The sequence below is a fragment of the Gadus chalcogrammus genome, chromosome 15, assembly GCF_026213295.1.
Source record: "Gadus chalcogrammus isolate NIFS_2021 chromosome 15, NIFS_Gcha_1.0, whole genome shotgun sequence".
Classification (NCBI taxonomy): Eukaryota; Metazoa; Chordata; class Actinopteri; order Gadiformes; family Gadidae; genus Gadus; species Gadus chalcogrammus.
In genome coordinates this window covers 25,087,503-25,108,073 of record NC_079426.1, presented here as the reverse complement: position 1 = coordinate 25,108,073, position 20,571 = coordinate 25,087,503, and the positions used below count along the sequence as shown (strand labels likewise).

The window sequence follows — 20,571 nt, the reverse complement described above, 5'->3', positions numbered from 1 at the left end:
AGGGTCAGTACTGACGTCACACAGAGGGGGCGTTGTTGAGGCGCTCATCACAGGTAAGTAGCAACAGCTGAGGGGGCAGGGGGGGAGAATGAGACTGAGATGAGAGTCGGGGGAAAGAGAATTACCCGAGGGACTCGTGCTGCTCGGTAGGGATGGGAATCGAGAACCGTTTTTTGTTCAGAGCCGGTGCCCAGTGAACCAATTCCTTTGAATCGTTAGCATGCCTGCTTAACGATTCCGCTTACCTGGGGTCACACGAAAAGTGTGACCCCAGGGGGCGCTGTTGCATATTTTTTGCAATATGCACGAGTTTGAAGCGTAGACAGGCATGACAAAAACATAAATAAAACATAAGATCTCCCCCCAACCAATTACCTTTTTATTAAAAGGTGCTTAATAAATACATTTGTTTTGATTTGCATTTTACAGAGCCAAACAATGATAGGGTGTTTAGTACCATCCTTCACCGTTGCTTTTTTACCCATAAAAAGCTACAGTCAGTGTTAAATTACGCTGATTTACCTTGGAGCATTTCCTATTATAGCCTACTGTGTAAAACGCTGTTTCGAATTAATGTTAGTATCAAGAAAAGAAAGACCCACCGGTGGGGGGAGATCTTATGTTTTATTTATGTTTTTGTTATAATGCAAACATGCATGTTGCAGAAAATGTGCAACAGCGCCCCCTGGGGTCACACTTTTCGGTGTGTCGCAGAATTCGGTGTAACACCAGTTGTTTCAAATGTGACACACATCACACACGCGCTGCTTTGTTTTGGTTCAGAGAACGCAGCCAGCATGGCGCCGATGCAGAAGCGCTCTAAAGCTTGGTTGTATTTCATGCGAAAAGACGAAAATATGGCCATTTGCAACAATTGTAAAGTTTCCATTTTGCAAAGGGGGGAACTACCTCCAATATGCAGAAACATTTGGCTACACAGCATGCAGTTCATTTGCAGGAATGTTGCGTGTTTGATACCATACTAACTAGCGACGCAACTGAGTCAAGCAGCAGCGGAGCTATCGGGACGCCATCTGTTATTAATGCCGAAGGTAACTTTAAACTCCAGGCAGGACAGGCCCTGTCTACTTAGTTAATGTGAGTGCTATTTCATTGTGTAAAAGTATACTATACGAATAATCTACATTGTCATTGTCCATCAAATTTAAAAGATGATGACGGCCAGAGTCTGGCTGGCTCAGAGGCTGGCTCTCACACTGGCTCAGAGTCTGCACTGCAGCAAGTAGCTCTTGTGCACCTCTAGCTACTCCGTTCACAGAGGCAGGGAGGAATAAAATGACCGAGGCGAGGATAAACGAATGTCACCGAGCAGTGACTAAGTTTGTGGTAAAGGGCTTGCACCCGTTTGCCACGTTAGAGTCCACTGAATTTCCGTAATATTTTGTCCAGCTTTTCTTTTCAAATGAAAATAACAAATTTCAAAGTTTTTATGTCAGTATAGTCTGTTTTATTCATTCCTAATCCTACCATATATTTTCTGTAGAGATATGAAAAGACTCAAGAACTCAAAATACAAAGCCCCAAACAGAGACAGTTTAACAAATCATCTGATTCCTGCTTGGTATGGGGTTGAAAAGAGCAATCTGATCACAGACCTGAGGCATGTCACAAATGCAGCCAGCACAGCAGATGGTTGGACTAGTTTCAGTTAGGACCACTACCTCACTCATTGCACTACGTCAGGGAAGGTCAGAGTAAAGAAAAAGTCCTTAAAACCAAAGCAGTGTACCAATCTCAAACAGGGATAGCTGTTGCGGAGGAAATTGACGGGATCCTGGAGAGTTTGGAGTGAAAGAGAAGGAGGTGGCAGCAACTGTGGATAACACAGCAAACATGGATGTAGCTGTCAAAAAGCTAAACATCAAGTTTCACTTGATGTTCACATGGAAATATTACATTGTTAACTGTGTGTGTGTGTGTGTGTGTGTGTGTGTGTGTGTGTGTGTGTGTGTGTGTGTGTGTCTGCAGAGCTGCCCCAGCACATGCTCCTTTTAGATGTGAGGACAAGATAGAACTCCCTGTATTTGATGGAGAGATTTTGTGAACAGTTCCCTGCCATCCAAGATGCAGCCATAGACCAACGGCTTAGAAAGCCCATTGAGAAGGAGAAGAAAAAATTAAAATGACTTATAGAAAACTTGGTTGACTAAAGACACATTAAAAAGGTTATGTTTGTTGTGTATGCAATATATATTGCAACCAAAGATAGTACCAATCTCTGGTGGTGGAAGAAGAGTGACACATTGCCAGTGTTGTCAGCTCTTGCTGAGGAGTATCTCTGTGTGCAAGGGTCCTCCATCCCTTCTGAAAGGGTGTTCTCCACTGCTGGAGACACCCTAAGTCCAGAAAGATCTCGTATCCTTCCTGAGAGGGCAAACATGATAATTTTTCTGCACAAAAAGTGACTTCTTCTCTGTTTATGTCAGTTGAATTTTGTTGAACGCAAATGAGCACGGTTAATATTCCAAAAGGCACAAGCTCTTACTTGGCTATTTTCAGTCTGTGTTTTTAGTTTTATTGCACATAATGATTAGCCTGGCTCCGCCCGCCTAAGTACTTCCGCTCAATTTGAATTTCCCTTCAGTACTAGGTCTGGACCTGCTGTATGTAATTTGGTTTTCTGGTGCCGCCACAGCGGCCACCAATCAGCAAACAGAGGGCGTGTCTGAGAACAATGACGATAAAGTCGTACGCCAGTTTGAGTTGTTGTTGTAGATCGGTAGTTGATTTACAATGTGCAATTTTTCCCTGATAAATTAAATTTGACGAACAAAACCTGCAGCTGTCGTTGACGGACATTTTCGTGCAGACGCGCAAGGTGCTTGGTTTGTGTACAACCTGCGCGTGATTCCCGGCGCATGACATACGTCACAACCAAACGTTAGCAATTGGTTATGGCAGATCCAGAGTGGCACTGGGCAGATCCAATCATTTTAAACTTCAACAGACACCTGCCTTCAAGTGAGTTAACGTTTGTCAATTGATTAGGTCCAGACTCTCTGTACAAATGAAATGAAATGAAGTGAAGTACGAGAGTCTGGTAGAACCAGGCTACATAATGATGGCATTTGGGCTTAAAAAGCCAAACATATCCTTTTTTTGTCTAGACCAATTAATGTGAAAATGTACAATTTCCTAATACAAGACGCAATTCTGATCAGATATTAAAGAGAGTTAATATAAACAAACAAATTTGTACTCATTTTCTCACCCAATGAGAATCGATAAGGGATCGGATCGATAAGCAGAATCGGAATTGTTAAATTCTTATAAATTCCCATCCCTACTACTCGGACATTCCATTAAGGCAGGGGTGCCCAACCAGTCGATCGCGGTCTACCAGTAGACCGCCGACAGATCCCAAGTCGACCGCGAGGGGTGAAGAAGGAAAAAAATAAATAAATATATATATATTTTTTTTTTAAATAAACTAAAATTTGCGCGGGACATATACGCGCGGTAGCGCATGCGCTGTCAACAGCAGTTGAAAGCCGTCAACAGTAGTTACGCACTCCTAAACGTTGGCATGGCTGAGGGGAAACGAGCTAAGACCTACCATTTTCACCCTGAGTGGGAGGGAGATTATTGATTATTGTTGAGAAGGTGCCGTGTGCAGACGGAATGAAACCCCCACTGAAGTCTGTAGGTTCACGATACAACCCCCCCCCCCGTCCCCCCCCCGCTTGAAGGTAGGTTTGCAATGTTGACACTAGGCTGGTAGATCTCGGGAGGTTGGCTACTTGAAAAGTAGATCTTGGGTCAAAAAAGGTTGGGCACCCCTGCATTAAGGGAACACTTTTGGGATATACAGTGGGGAGAACAAGTATTTGATACAATGCCGATTTTGCAGGTTTTCCCACTCACAAAGCATGTAGAGGTCTGTAATTGTTATCATAGTTACACTTCAACTGTGAGGGACGGAATCTAAAACAAAAATCCAGAAAATCACATTGTAAAATTTTTAAGTAATTCATTTACATTTTATTTCATGACATAAGTATTTGATCACCTACCAACCAGTAAGAATTCCAGCTCTCGCAGACCTGTTAGTTATTCTTTAAGGAGCCCCCTGTTCTCCACTCATTACCTGTATTAACTGCACCTTTTTGAACTTGTTACATGTATAAAGGACACCTGTCCACACACTCAATAAAGCAGACTCCAACCTCTCCACAATGGCCAAGACCAGAGAGCTGTGTAAGGACATCAGGGATAAAATTGTAGGCCTGCACAAGGCTGGGAGGGGCTACAGGACAATAGGCCAGCAGCTTGGTGAGAAGACAACAACTGTTGGCGCAATTATTAGGAATGGAAGAAGTTCAAGATGATGGTCAATCTCCCTCGGTCTGGGGCTCCATGCAAGATCTCACCTCATGGGGCATCAATGATCGTGAGGAAGGTGAGGGATCAGCCCAGAACTACACGGCAGGACCTGGTCGATGACCTGAAGAGAGCTGGGACCACAGTCTCAAAGAAAACCATTAGTAACACACTATGCCGTCACGGATTAAAATCCTGCAGCACACGCAAGGTCCCCCTGCTCAAGCCAGCGCATGTCTTGACTCGTCTTAAGTTTGCCAATGACCATCTGGATGATCAAGAGGAGGAATGGGAGAAGGTCATGTGGTCTGATGAGACAAAAATATAGCTTTTTGGTCTAAACTTAGGGCGCTAAACTTAGATAATCTTTTGGAGGGAGGTGAAAGTCTGTATTGCCCAGCGACAGCCCTGAAACCTGAAGGATATGGAGAAGGTCTGTATGGAGGAGTGGGCCAAAATCCCTGCTGCAGTGTGTGCAAACCTGGTCAAGAACTCCAGGAAACGTATGATCTCTGTAATTGCAAACAAAAGGTTTCTGTACCAAATATTAAGTTCTGCTTTTCTGATGTATCAAATACTTATTTCATGCAATAAAATGCAAATTAATTACTTAAAAATCATACAATGTGATTTTCTGCATTTTTGTTTTAGATTCTGTCACTCATAGTTGAAGAGTACCTAAAAATTACAGACTTCTACATGCTTTGTACTTGGTCTAAACCCTACTCGCCATGTTTGAAGGAAGAAGAAGGATGAGTACGAACCCCAGAACACCATCCCAACCATGAAGCATGGAGGTGGAAACATCATTCTTTGGGGATGCTTTTCTGCAAAGGGGCAGGACGACTGCACCGTATTGAGGGGAGGACAGATGGGGCCATGTATCGTGAGATCTTGGCCAACAACCTCCTTCCCTCAGTAAGAGCATTGAAGATGGGTCGTTGCTGGGTCTTCCAGCATGACAACGACCCGAAACACACAGCCAGGGCAACTAAGGAGTGGCTCCGTAAGAAGCATCTCAAGGTCCTGGAGTGGCCTAGCCAGTCTCCAGACCTGAACCCAATAGATAATCTTTTGGAGGGAGCTGAAAGTCCGTATTGCCCAGCGACAGCCCTGAAACCTGAAGGATATGGAGAAGGTCTGTATGGAGGAGTGGGCCAAAATCCCTGCTGCAGTGTGTGCAAACCTGGTCAAGAACTCCAGGAAACGTATGATCTCTGTAATTGCAAACAAAAGGTTTCTGTACCAAATATTAAGTTCTGCTTTTCTGATGTATCAAATACTTATTTCATGCAATAAAATGCAAATTAATTACTTAAAAATCATACAATGTGATTTTCTGCATTTTTGTTTTAGATTCTGTCACTCATAGTTGAAGAGTACCTAAAAATTACAGACTTCTACATGCTTTGTACTCACCCAGGGCAAGATTAGGAAAAAAAAAACTCAAGTTCAGCACACCACGTAGGGACAGACTTGGGTTATGGGCTGTCTACGGTCAGCATCGTAACAAGTAAGAATAAAGTCGGACAATCGTGCTCTGGGACACGGTTCAACAGATTACTTTTCGTGCGCATGAGCACGAAATCGTGTGATACCAGCTTGCACCTCTAGAACTGGACCCTGGGGGTGTCAGGGTTAGGGACAGGGGGTTCTAAGGGAACAGGGTTCTCTGTGTCAAATGGCACAGAGTGGCGTTGTGGCAGTCAGGGACAGCCGTATGGTAAGCTGTCCCCATGGGGAACTTCATGCATTAGAATGCACTCTATGTCGAATAAAACAGCAGATTCTAACCCTACGAGGACAGGGTGGGTGCACAATTCCTTACATTGCCAAATAAATATTAATAAGATTTAGTCATAAACACAAAACTTTGTCTCCCTTTTCTCTGACATCCTGTACCCGTGTGGGCACTTCCTTACCCATTGGTGTGGCGCCCGGGGCCATTGGAGGGCGTTCCCCCAGGGGCGGAGTCATCATCACCATACCAGCCGGGCCCACCATCGGCATGGGCCTCATGGCCACGCCCCTCTGACGAATCTCTGATGGGAGGGGCAGCAAAGCCTTGTCAGCAGTACCAAGACAAACCGTTCAGATTCAGGATTTAAAGACTCTATTTAAAGGGATCATCCTGGCTAGTGCCGTGTTGATCAGTTCAGTTTGTTAGTGATATGCACACCGGGGTCATGCAACTGTCATTGGGCTCAAATATATAGGGTTCAACCTTCCTATTGGTTCTACTGTCCTATGAGAGCAATGTACGTTTTATCAGTCTGTTTTCTGGGAATAATTGGCTAATATAGCAGAAACGAGAAAACAAGCCGTTTTTTTCGTTTTTTCCTTTTGTAAAAAAAAAAGAAAATCAAAATTTCAGGACATTTATTCGTTTTTTGGTTCTTACTTAAAACAAATTTGTCACTCAATATCTGGATTCCATCGGTAGGCGGGTCCTCTTATTGGCTAGTTTGCTTCGTTGCCATGTGCTCTTCAACATAAAAGTTCTTGTGTTTCATAATGTCGACAAAAATATTACTGTATTATAGACACTAGCAGACAAAGAGGACCCCATCACCCACAGTCAAGACTGACACGGCTTCAAATAACAATGTATTCATAATCATTTGAAAATGAGAATTTGCAGTTGATGTTTAGCCACAAGGTGGCACAGTTATTACATGAAGAGTAGACCTGAGGGCTTACTACGATGGAGGCTCAACATATCCAGGCTCTGTGTTCATAATCCGGCTCAACAAAACCTAAAGCCCCATTGTCCGGCTCTGTGCGCGTTCACATCAAAAGAGCTGCGATCGCGGGTTGCTGATTTCCTCACAGGCTGAGAGCTATGAGGAATACAAGTGATCACAACACATTTCTCACAGCTGAACATTGCGCATCTGTTGACCTTTATCCATTTACAGTTAACAAATTATATTTTCTTGTTGAACGATATTTCATATTGTTTTCATATTATTATTTACTGATGGTGCTTACAGAATGCGATATTGAAAGCGAGACTGGGTGTTGTGGCAACCCAGCCCAGGCCAATTAAGGATATTGGGAGCACCTGAGGAACAAGTGGAGAAGCAGGGCTTAAATAGCCGTCTTCTCCACTCATTCGGGGCTCTCCCAGGCCAATTAAGGATATTGGGAGCACCTGAGGAACAAGTGGAGAAGCAGGGCTTAAATAGCCGGCTTCTCCACTCATTCGGGGCTCTCCCAGCCCTGGAGCTCCTGCACGGAGAGACCGGTCCTCGTGGGTGACGGGATCCACCCGCGAAGGAGGGGACCGTTGATTCCTCCCAAGGTTTACGTTATTTGTGTTTTGAGAGACTTTTATGTTCCGGAATAAACATGCCTTTTTTTTTGGCTTTTCCCAACGAAATTGTGTCCTGTTTGGGAGGAGTTGGTTTGCTCAACGTGGCGGGTTGCCACAGTGTGCCTATGAATATAGGCTACAGTGAGTTTTTTAAGGTGCTGTACAAGAAAACCATGTTGTCTACTCTTTAATGATGTTAACTAGATCTTATAAATGGCCTAAACACATCAAATTTGTATATACCCTATACCGTTTGACTATAAGACTTCTATAAGATCTCCTCTGTGCAACTACTCACGTAGTCAGTCAATGATCAAACTAGTAGCATGAATATGAATTACAGTCCAAGCGGGTTAGGCAAGGCAAGGCCATTTTATTTTTATAGCCCGTTTTTACGAACAGTTTGTCTCCAAGGGCTTAAAATAGCATGAGCATCATAACAACATCCTCTTCCCTTAAACCTTCACATCCACTGAGTAAAAACTCCCAGGAAAACCCTTTTAACAGGGGAAAAATTGCAGTTGGTGCAGAGGAATGGAGCTGTGGAGAATATGTGGGAACACAGAGAGACTGCGAGACGCCAAGGCCAAACTACAAGTTGCGAAAGGTGAGGGGGGGGGGGGGGGGGGGCTCTACTTAAAATGTAGTTAGAGTGTCTGCCTCTCTGACCCATGGAGAGAGCTGGTTCCACAGTAAAGGAACCCAGTAACTGAAGGCTCTACTTCCCAGTCTGTTTTTAGAGATACTGGGAGTCACTAACTGACCTGCATTCTGGGAGCCAATAAAAACATTTAATTAGTCTGTGAATGACTCATTATTGCGCAATTAAAGATGTATATTATTACATTACAGCATTATTTGTGTTTTGTCCTGGGATTACTATAGTAATCCCAGACTATAGTAGTCTGGGATTTCCATGAATGTGCATTTGAGTGACAATTTGCTTTGTATTCCAGCTGGCCTGTTAGCAAATCTCTATAGGCTACTATAGATCAATTTCAAAACATGTTCCAAGTAGGCTATAGGACAAAGCATAGTATATCTTGGAATGAGTGAAGCTTGCCTGCTGACATGTTAAAATGACTGTCACAACTGCCATGAGCAAAGCGCAAAACCATTTGTTTATAGTGTAGGCTACAGTAGCCAATTAAATATTGAATGAAGAAGGTTACTGTTGTGATGGAAAATCCACATGTTGTATTGTTTTGGTCTATCTATGAATTTAAGTGTTGTTGCTATTTTGTGTGATTCATATATATTGCCTGCCTTCTACTCTCCTTGTGGGTGATCTAAAGTGTGAACCTTTGGGTTTCGTGTGATGCATATTATTGCCTGCCTCTTCCTCTCCTTTCGTGTGATGTAAATTTGTTTCCATGCAATCCTTTGATGTATGGGCCTGTTCCTCGACCCCCGGGCTAGCGTCGAGGAAGCAAAAGGGTCACATGGCACGGCCGCCACCCCCTTGAATGGCATCCAGGGGAGCTTAAATTGTAAAAGATTACCATCTGGTAAACAAAGGCTTTTGGTTAATTAGGGGACACACCCCCTCCAGAACCCAACCCAAGTGAATAATAACTCATTGATCGGTGGATTTTCTCTGAGCGTACCTTTAGTGTATGAAGTAAGACGCATGGAGAACTCCCATCTGAGGCCTCCGATTATTATTATTGTATGCCTGTTTTTATTGTTTGTTGATGCATATTGAGATGTATCTTTGTTAGTACTTTTATTACAAATATATGTGACCAGCAATTGCCTACAAGTATTGTGTGCTTTTTGCATCTAAATATCTCATCTGTCTTTGACGCAATATCTAATAGAGTGATTGCTACGACACTGTACACGTTTGTCACTGTACAGAGTAGACAATATGATTTGCCTGTACAGCACCTTAAAAAACTCACTGTAGCCTATATTCATAGGCACACCCAGACTCGCTTTCAATATAACACACACTCGCATTCTGTAATCACCATCAGTAAATAATAATATGAAAACAATATAAAATATCTTCCAACAAGAATAAATTATTTGTTTACTGTAAATGGATAAAGGTCAACAGATGCGCCATGTTCAGCTGTCAGAAATGTGTTGTGATCACTTGTATTCCTCATAGCTCTCAGGCTGTGAGGAAATCAGCCGCCCGTGATCACAGCTCCTTTGATGTGAACGCGCACAGAGCGCAAAGCTCAGATCCGGACAATGACCACCGTCGTCATACCAGTTAACTCTGACCGGGGCTTTAGGTTTTGTTGAGCCGGATTATGAACATAGAGCCTGGATATGTTGAGCATCCGTCGTAGTAAAGCCCTCATGTCTACTCTTCAGGTAATAACTTCATGTCAACTGCACTGAAGTCATCATAACTTAATAAGTTCTCATTTTCAAATGATTATGAATACTATTATTTTTGTCGACATTATCAAACGGAAGAACTTTTATTTTGAAGAGCGCAGGGCAACGAAGCACACTAGCCAATCAGAGTACCCGTCCACCCACCGAAACAAGATATTGAGCGGTCAATTTGTTTTGTTAAGTAAGAACCAAAAACGAATAAACTAGCTAAACTTTTGATTTGTTTTTTTGACAAAGCAAAAAAACAAAAAAAAGGCTTGTTTTCTGGTTTCTGCTTGTGTCAATTATTCCCAGAAAACAGACTGATAAAACGTACCTTGCTCCTATTAGTTCTACTGTCCTATTTGTTATACCTTCCCATTGGTTCTACCTTCTTATTGGTTCTAGTGTCCTATTGGTTCTACGGTGTGGATCACAGTTCTACTTTCATATTGGTTGGAAAAAAATAAATGCAGCGTGCGTACGCATCAGTCTGTCTGTTCCTCGTTTAATCCCATTTTTAATCCATTTGGGAAAAGTCTGTTTCGGGTTTTACCGCGAACTCCAATAGAAAAATAAGGAAATAAACCACAATAACCAGCGTCTCTCGACCCGGTGTAGCAACAACCCACCCAAAACAAAAATACACACCGGGTACTCACGGTACCGAAGTTGTTTACGTTAGTCAGAGTCAGAGTGAGTCAGTCGTGAGATGCCGGTTCCCATGAAGCAACGTCCGGCAGGGAAATGAAGACATCCACAGGCAATCGCAGACGTGCCGACGAAACTCCCGTGACAAGGATGCAAAGCATAAGACGGCTATATCGCAGACTTCAACCAAACGCTTAACGCCGTGATCCCACTTCTTCTTCACGGACTCCGCTCTTTCGGGGACTTGCACTCGCTACCACATTTCCTTCCTGGAGGACGGATTTTAAAATGCGCGGAATCGGTGGGCAGTTTATTTCCATTGGAGTAGGAGATGAATGGGGTGGATGACGGAGGAAGACATGAATGGAGGTGTGTTTTACTGGAAAGGGGTTTAGCAATGTGTGATTCTGACAATGCGGCCGCTACACTCCTCCCCCCTTAGCAGAAGCCGACCAAAGGTAAGGCGCAGTAGTTGTCCTACTAAGTGTGCGTTTTACACAGAATCACCTCCTAGTTTATTTGTAGTAGAACCGGAGGTGTCTGCGAACCCAAGCAAGTCCTCTTCATCCGACTCCTCATTGAAGATTTCAAGAAGGTGTTTTTTCTCCAGCGCAGTCGGGTAGCAAGGTTTGAGACGGGAAATGTGTACAACTTTTAAGTCTTTGCCTGAATTTTCTAAAACAACTTTATAGTTCACCGGCCAAACTTGTTCCACTACCCGATATGGACCTTGCCATTTTGGGGCTAACTTGGCGGCAAATGATTTTTCAGCCTTGGAGAGAGGATGGGCTCTCAACCAGACTCTGTCCTGTTCCTGAAGCTCAAGGTCACGTCGGTGTTTGTCATAGTTTCTTTTCTGCCGTTGACGAGCAGAGTCCAGATTTTTTTCAACAAAGGAACAGAGATCTTTGAGCCGTGTGATTTTGGTGTATGGAGGGGTGTCAGGAGCAGTTTCCTGAGGTTGCAACATTGCATCAAGAGGTCCTCTGAGGGAGCGACCAAGATTAAGCTCTGCAGGAGAAACGCCTGTTGACTCCTGGACTGCAGAGTTAATCGCGAACCGGAACTCCGACAGGTTCTTGTCCCAATGTTTATGATTGTCACCAACATAGGATGCTATCATGGATTTTAGGGTACGGTTCACCCTTTCTGTAAGGTTAGCTTGTGGATGGTATGCAACTAACTTGTGTTCCACATTCCAGGACCTGCATACAGTTTGGAAAACTGATGAAACAAACTGTGTTCCCTGGTCCGACAGGTTGTAGTCAGGAATGCCCCACCTGGTCAAGATGTCTTTGACCATGACCCGAGAGATGGTTTCAGCAGTGGCAATTCGGATTGGGAACAATTCAACCCACTGTGAGAAATAATCTACAAACACAAGGAGATAGACGTTTTGGTTGGAGCTTTTGGGAAAGGGGCCCATCAAATCCACTCCCAGCATCTCCCAGGGGGTTTGTTGGAGTTTTCCTGCAAGTTCTTTGTTTTCTGGTTTGTAAAGTTGACATGTGTAACAATGTTCTCTGACATCCCAGCTCATCTTTGGCCAGTAGACAAGATGTTGTAGTCTTCGGTAGGTTTTGTGCCTGCCAAGATGTCCAGAGAGGGGATCTTGGTGGAAGTAGTCAAGTAAGTGTGAGCGGAAGCTATGAGGTATGTAGAGTTGGTAGATGGTTTTGTATGGGAGGGTGACGAGACGGTAGAGGAGATCATCCAGAATGATGTAGGAAGGGTTTGAATTAATGACTTGTCCAGTTTCTACTACTTTTTGATATAGAACCTGACATTCTAGATCTTCCTGTTGGGTCTTCCACAGGGCCTCAATTGAGATAGGAAGCTCTTTTGATGGTTTTGGAGGGGCAGATGTGATGGTAGCACACAGCGGTGCGGTTGTATGGATGGATTCTGTAGGAGCTCGGGAGAGGGCATCCGGTACAGTGCCCACCTGATGAGTCGGGTGCTGGGTTTGGTGGTTTTGAACACCCATAGTAGAGAGGCATGATCTGTAACCACTGTGAATAGTCTACCTTCCAGGTAAGTTCTCCGCTTCTCTACTGCCCACACCACTGCCAAACATTCTAGCTCAGTGGCAGCATAGTTTTTCTCTGCAGGGTTTAGACTGCGGCTGGCAAAGGCGAGGACTTCCTCGGTTCCTTGGTGGGATTTCTGGACAAGCACAGCCCCAAGTCCAATCTCACTGGCGTCGGTGTATACCACAAAGGGTGCATTGAAGCTTGGGTGGCCCAGGACAGGTGGTTTAACCAGGTGCTTTTTCAGGGTAATAAACGATGTTTGGCATGCAGGTGACCAGCAGTATTTTGCTCCTTTTTTCTTCAGGGCATTGAGTGGTTCAGCAATCTGGGAAAAGTTGGGGACGAATCTGTGATACCACCCAGCCATGCCCAGGAACCTTTGTAGGGCTTTCAAGTTGGTGGGTGCAGGGTAGTTCTGCACAGCCTCAATCTTGTCTGGGTCAACATGGACTCATGTAGCAGAGACAAGATGGCCCAGGAATTTCAAAGAGGTTCTGAACAGTTTACTTTTCTTCATATTCACAGAGAGGCCTGCGTTTCGGAGTTTGTCCAGGACAGCTTGGACATCATAAGAATGCTGTTCCCAGGACGAAGAGAAGATGATAATGTCATCCTCACAGTTCTTGAACTCACCTGTTCAAACTCGCACACAACGTCTAACTGATCACTGTTTTGATTGTTTTTTTGTTTTGTTTTGTCTTGTTTTTGTTTTATTTATTTCTTATTGCTTATGTTTATTTATTTATTTATGTATTTATTTTTTTTCCACAATGTCTTTTTTTTTTTTTTTTTTTTTTTTTTTTTTTAAATGTATGATGACTACCGTATTTTCCGGACTATAAGTCGCGGTTTTTTTGTAGTTTGGCTTGCCCTGCGACTTATATTTCGAAGCGACTTATATGCCAAAATTGTGCGTACATAATCTTCGGCCGCAAGATGGCACCGTCATTCATTAGGCCTACAACTGAACGCTGCAAGCCTACTGCACCACCGAATAAATTATATTCTCGTCGTCATCGTCCTCAATGTCCTCCGGTTCAACCAAAGCTACCCCAGCCTTAGCTGCAATGTTGTGCAACATAGCTGTCACACATATCACAGCGCATGACTTGGCCGGCGAAAACTGGAGCCCTCCGCTGGACTTGTGAAGGCATCTAGCGCAACTTCCACCTCCCGATCGGGCGCTCAGGTTAGGACCGCGGCGCATACGCGTCCGGTGGAATCCCGGTGTCACTGAATTCAGTATACTCTCAGAACTACGAGTGGGACCGACACACCTATATTGCTATTGCAATTTTATTCAGTCTCTCCAGACTAAACGTTCTTGTTTAAATGTTTAAAAATAAATGCGACTTATACACCGATGCGACGTATATATGTTTTTTTCCTCGTCATGGAGCATTTTTTGACTGATTTTTTGACTAATACTCGGGAGCGACGTATAGTCCGGAAAATACGGTATATGCTCTGTAAGGTGACCTTGGGTGTTTTGAAAGGCGCCTCTAAATTAAATGTATTATTATCCAAGTAGACAAAACAGATGATTCCCTTCAGCTCTCCCAGGGCTCTCTCCATGAGCCTCTGGAAGGTGGCAGGGGCATTCTTAAGTCCAAATGGCATGACTTTAAATTGGAACAGTCCATGAGGGCATATAAATGCTGTGATTTCCCTCACCTCTGGATCCATATCCACTTGCCAGTAGCCACTATTTAGGTCTAGTGAAGAGAAAACAACAGCACCCGAGAGGCTAGGGCTGTGCAATTAATCGAATTTCGATCGCGATATCAATTTTGGGGTCAAACGATCTCCAAACTCGTATAATCGAGTTGAAACGATTAATTTGACATTTTCCATTTTACAATAGGCCTAGAGAGTTTATGAAAGAGACGCGCATGCGAAAGCATTCAACGCGGCGAGAGAGAGTACAATCTAACAGGCGTGCTGCATCAGGAAGTATGCCGTTGGCAGGAGGCGGGACATGCCAGTGAACCGCCAATCAGCAGCTCTCGACTGTTGACAGACATGTTGGAGTAGACCTACCGCGTGGAATCTAAAGTTTCAGTAACGTTACAGTTTGATGAACGATAACAAGCTCCTATAGCAGACTTTAACGAGTTCTGTAAGGCAGAACTGCCAAGTACATCTTGTATATGTATTTCTGTTTAACAACAATATGATTTTTATTAGCCATGTGTTTGTTATGGCTTGTGACTTTTAACTTTGCAATGGAGAAATGCTGGGACCGTTGTTCTCTATCATTAAATAGGTTAAGTTAATTTTGGATACTTATACGTGTTTCTGTGATATTTGATTGTCTTAATATATTGTATTCATGAAATGTTTTATAAAAATCAAATGTCAGATTCAGAATGTTGTGGCAGACAGTACACTTATACACGAAAAGGTTTTATTTTGGATACTTATACGTGTTTCTATGTCATAATTGATTGTGTCAATAGATGCATGTTTTCAAACTCAAAAATAATCGTTTGAATAATCGTGATATCAATATTGACCAAAATAATCGTGATTATGATTTTTCCCATAATCGAGCAGCCCTACGAGAGGCTATCCAATATCTCTTGGATTGTGGGAATGGGATAAGCATCAGTGACTGTGTTATCATTCACTTTTCGATAATCAACATAAAACCGTGGTTTCCCGTCTTTTTTGGGAATCAGGACTACAGGCGAGGCCCATGCAGAACAAGAAGGTTCAATGACGTCATCTTGTAGCATGTCCTCGATAAGTTCCTGCATCACCTTTTGTTTAGGAGGGGAGACTCGATAGGGTTTCTGTCGAATTGGTACAGGATTGGTGAGAAAGATTTGATGCTTCAATATCTCAGTACGTCCTACTTTGGTTGTACACACATCAACATTGTTACATAACAGGTTGTGTAACTGAGGTTTTATGTGCTCCTCCAGGTGAGACTCCTGAACTGCCTTCAGAATCAAGTCTGAGTCCTCCAAAGGGGCCTGTGTAGGGAACAGTGCAGTGGCCGATGGAGCTACCACAGAAAAGGCAATAGAGTTGCCAGTCTCCCCCTCCCCAGAAAGAGAGGACTCTGCACAAAAGTAGAATTTATTTTCTGCATTATCCCGGAACCAGTACATCCCGCCTGCAACATCAAGCTGCATACCAGTAAAAAACACGAAGACCAAACCAATCAGGGCAGGAAAAGCCAGAGTCCTGGAGTCTAGGACCACCACAGTTATCAACCAGGTCTTATCATGTAGGCTCATTTCAAGCTCGATCCACCCAAGGGGTTTCCTGGGTTGACCATCAGCAAGGTAAAGAGGATCACCGGTCCATGGGGTAAATTTATCATTTGCAGCTTTGACATTGTTCCAGATGTGTTCATTTAGCAGAGTATATTTGGAACCGGTATCAACAACAGCTTTTCCTGTCCAGTTCCTTATAGTCAAGGGCACTTTCAGTTGTCGTGGGAGGGCAGTATCAGTGCTTCCCCCGGGGATGCTGAACTTTTTCAGGCTCTGTACAAAGAGATGTGAGGTGATACATAATGGTGATTGAGCTGAATGGGGTCACAGCGTTCACTGAAGAATGGTTCTGGGGATTTGAAGAGTCAAATGGCTGTGGGTAGGTTTGATTAGAGGAGTGTTTTTGCTGGTGGGGTCGCTGAGAATGATGTGGCTGAGGGTGTTGTTGCTGCGGATGGGATTGTTGAGGGTGGGAGTGCTTTGGGTAGGATTGTTGCGGGTGAGACTGCTGAGAATGATGTGGCTGAGGGTGTTGTTGCTGCGGATGGGATTGTTGAGGGCGGGAGTGCTGTGAGTGGGATTGTTGCGGGTAGGATTGTCCAGGTGAATTAGATTTCTTGAACTGATTATAATTTGGGCATGAATATGGAGCATGGCTGCCTTTACACCTCCAGCAGTAAACCACATGGGAAATGTTGTCTTTCTGCGGTGGTGGGTCATTAGGAGTAAACATCTCACTTTCTCTTTCTGCTTCACAATTTATTTTGTCCGTTGTTCATAGTTAGTCTGACTCGCCCTGTCCTTTTCCAGTTGTTGTCCGAGCCTCACCAGTTCATCCACTGTAGTTACTCTGCCTCGGAGCTGGCTTGCCATATGGGGATTGATGTTTCTGAAAATCAGCTTTAAGACTGCGTCTTCCTGAATTTCAGGCTTCCACCTCTGACACAAGGAGCGATACCTGAAAGCAAAATCTCTAATGCTTTCACCTTTGCCTTGAACTCTTGTCCTCACTCTCTCTGCCAGTTCATCTTCATAATCTTCTGACAGAAAGGCAGCACGGAATTTCTGTTGAAAGTCTGACCAGGTATGTGTGTTTAAACATACCACATCCCACCAGTCTCTCGCTGTTCCATGTAGAACATTTCTCAAGATTGCCATCAATTCCTCATCCATCAACGGATTTAAATCAAGAAAATCACTACATTTCTCCAAGTACAAAAGGGGATCTGGTTCATCCTCCATCTTTCCAAATGATGGGAACAGCAGTTTTACAGGACATTTTCCTGTTAACCGTCCCCTGGACTCAGACAGAACAGGAGAATCTTCTGGAGTCAGAAGCACACCTGCCGTATCAGTCAGAACAGTAGATTGGAGGCGCTGCACAAAAATAACACAAAAATCCATATCTAATAAGGAATATGTGGTTTTCGCTGCAGATGGCTGAGTTTCTCCGCAGTATTGCTTTGCTGAGGCCATTTCAACAGGTGTTGGTGAAAATAAATCCATTCCTGAAAAGGGTTGATTTGAAGATTTTTTTTTTTTAATCCCGAGTTTTAGTGAATCCAGAATTCTGGGGTGCCATTTTGTAGCGGGTTAGACTAAATGTAATGTTGGGGTGCCAGTCAGAGTCAAGTCTGACAAAGTAAAATAAAACATAACCGAAAGTAGCTTAGTTAACCCACACAAATTAATAACTAGGCAGATCAAACAGCAACAATAAATCACAAAGACAATCCAGCAATGCGATTTCCACAATATATTTGCATAATAATTATCCACAGTACAAACAAGAAGAAAATAAATGCAGCGTGCGTACGCATCAGTCTGTCTGTTCCTCGTTTAATCCCATTTTTAATCCATTTGGGAAAAGTCTGTTTCGGGTTTTACCGCAAACTCCAATAGAAAAATAAGGAAATAAACCACATACCCAGCGTCTCTCTCGACCCGGTGTAGCAACAACCCACCCAAAACAAAAATACACACCGGGTACTCACGGTACCGAAGTTGTTTACGTTAGTCAGAGTCAGAGTCATAGTCAGTCAGTCGTGAGATGCCGGTTCCCAGAAGCAACGTCCGGAAGGGAAATTAAGACATCCACAGGCAATCGCAGACGTGCAGACGAAACTCCCGTGACAAGGATGCAAAGCATAAGACGGCTATATCACAGACTTCAACCAAACGCTTAACACCGTGGTCCCACTTCTTCTTCACAGACTCCGCTCTTTCGGTGACTTGCACTCGCTACCACATTTCCTTCCTGGAGGACGGATTTTAAAATGCGTGGAATCGGTGGGCAGTTTATTTCCATTGGAGTAGAAGATGAATGGGGTGGATGACGGAGGAAGACATGAATGGAGGTGTGTTTTACTGGAAAGGGGTGTAGCAATGTGTGATTCTGACAACACGGCCGCTACAAATGTTTGGATCACGGTTCTACCTTCCTATTGGTTCTACCTTCGTGTTGGTTATTCCGTCCTATTGGTTCTACCTTCCTCTGGTTCTACTGTGTGGATCACAGTTCTACCTTCCTATTGGTTCTATCGTGTGGATCACAGTTCTACCTTCCTCTTGGTTCTACTGTGTGGATCATAGTTCTACCTTCCTATTGGTTCAACTGTGTGGATCACAGTTCTACCTTCCTATTGGTTCTACTTTATGGATCACGGTTCTACCTTCCTACCGATTCTACTGTGTGGATCACGGTTCTACCTTGTCCTGGTCGTGGAGTCATCTGGAGACGCACTGGAGTTGACTCCACCTCCTACAAAAACATATGAAAAACATCTACAATCAAGTCTTCAACATGTGTTTAAATTCCCCTATTCCCGCCTGTGACCGTGTTGCAATGCCAGAGATAAAAGAGACACAAGTACCACACAATTCCATCCCAACCGGTAGGGGTTGTTTGAGTATTTCTTGTGGCACACTAGTAAAATAAAGGCTGGTCCTGCTGAACTCTGAGTGGTGTTGCATAAACCTATGAATATAGGGATTTAAATAGCACACAACACCGTGCTCACCGCTTTCTTCTTGGCCTCAGTGGTCAAAGCGTTCTAGGATGAGCTTGGCATTCTTGTAGGTCTCCGTTTCCATCACTTCCTCCAGCTGAATCAAAAAACCTTTATCTCCACCTCAAGCTAGACCTTTTAGTTCTGTTTGAAATATAAATTATTGTATAATCTTCCTCATTAAAACACTCTCCTAGTGCATCAAACATGTTACACGGTTTGTTACTAAATAACTACAAACCCATTCATCCAGCTGTTGAGACTGTATTTGACACATTACCTGCAGAACAATATAATTTGAAAGAAAACAACACATGGTACCCCAATGCATACAGAAAAACCCCAAACTAGCACCCTTCCAAGCTCTGATTGGATGCTCATATACTTACAATCTTTCTTTTGGAAACTTTCAAATCTTCTAATTTTATCATCTAAAAGTAGAAATAGAAACAATGTGACAAAGTATCACACCAGTGGGGAGATGAGAAACTCCAGACCTGCCTCAGTAATGGCTAGGACAGTATGGCACATTTCCATAAGGGGTAGTATTGTAGCCCGGCACATGCAGACCATGATGTCTGTAAAGTCTGCCGTTGGCATCACTTGCAAGATATATTTACATTGAACGGAATTGAAATTGTAACACAACATGGAACAAAAGCATAGAACAAAGAAGAAACCAAAAACACATAGATAAAACTGACAGGCGAGGAGAGATGCTTACTGTTTCGTTCTGTGCGTTTGGAGAAGAGATAGACCAGCAGTTTCCTTGAGAACCACACCCTGAGGGAGAATGACGGCCACAACAGATGAGAGAAGATACTGCTATTTCACATCAGTTTAAAAGCAGGGTTAATATTAAATATTGGTTCCATTGTGGTATGCTGGTTGCTATAGCGACACCAGTGATATAACTTCGTACTTTACATGCAAGAGGTATAGTAAATATTAATGAAAAGACTGATAAATCAATGTTGTAAACGTATGCCAGCAAGGAAACCAATGTGAAATGAGTCCATATGGCGCTAATAGCAGAAAGCTAACCATATTTAGTTAAAAATGTAACATTAACATTATCCCTAGATGCAGATATATAAAGGCAAGTCTGGGCAACTTGATTGTAAAATCCATTTCATAGGAACCTATGTGATGCTGCATACTCACAGCACAGGAACCATGAAGAACGGAAGGGCCATGGCAATCCTCTGGATCCATGGCTCAGGGAGGTAGAGCCAGTAGACGACCAGACAGGTCAACAGGTACAGCACTGAGGAGTAGAGGATGAGCCTGCCAACCCACAGCTGGGGAGAGACAACGCAGGACTGTCATTCACGTATTGATGGACACTGGGTGAGAAATGCAAAGGCTCAACTTCTGCCACTGTCGATATTGGCACCTGCCCAAAACTCACATCCAGCAATCTATAGTGATTGTTTAACAATAACCTGTTGTTTTTACACTTCAGTCTGCACTGTGAATTTGAAGTAATGTTCCGTTTTTGAATAAAGATGCGGCAATTACAAATGTTTCTTTTTTTTATCCGATTGGTCAATTAATCGAAAAAACTATTGACCGTTTAATCGATTATTAAATAATCGTTAGTTGCAGCCCTAAACATAAATTTCAAATTTTGTGCCTCCTTGACCAAGAAAAGGCAGACAGTG

General features: G+C 43.4%; 1 protein-coding gene across 1 annotated transcript in view; it reads right to left on the bottom strand.

Moving 5' to 3' along the window:
- Nucleotides 1-20,571, bottom strand: part of LOC130404423 (endoplasmic reticulum junction formation protein lunapark-B-like) — a 58,564-nt gene that overhangs the window by 26,801 nt on the left and 11,192 nt on the right. The window contains 7 exon segments of the mRNA XM_056609130.1: nt 6,264-6,383; nt 18,609-18,660; nt 18,920-18,940; nt 18,942-19,004; nt 19,297-19,338; nt 19,612-19,690; nt 20,072-20,208. Coding sequence (XP_056465105.1) covers nt 6,264-6,383; nt 18,609-18,660; nt 18,920-18,940; nt 18,942-19,004; nt 19,297-19,338; nt 19,612-19,690; nt 20,072-20,208 — 514 coding nt within the window.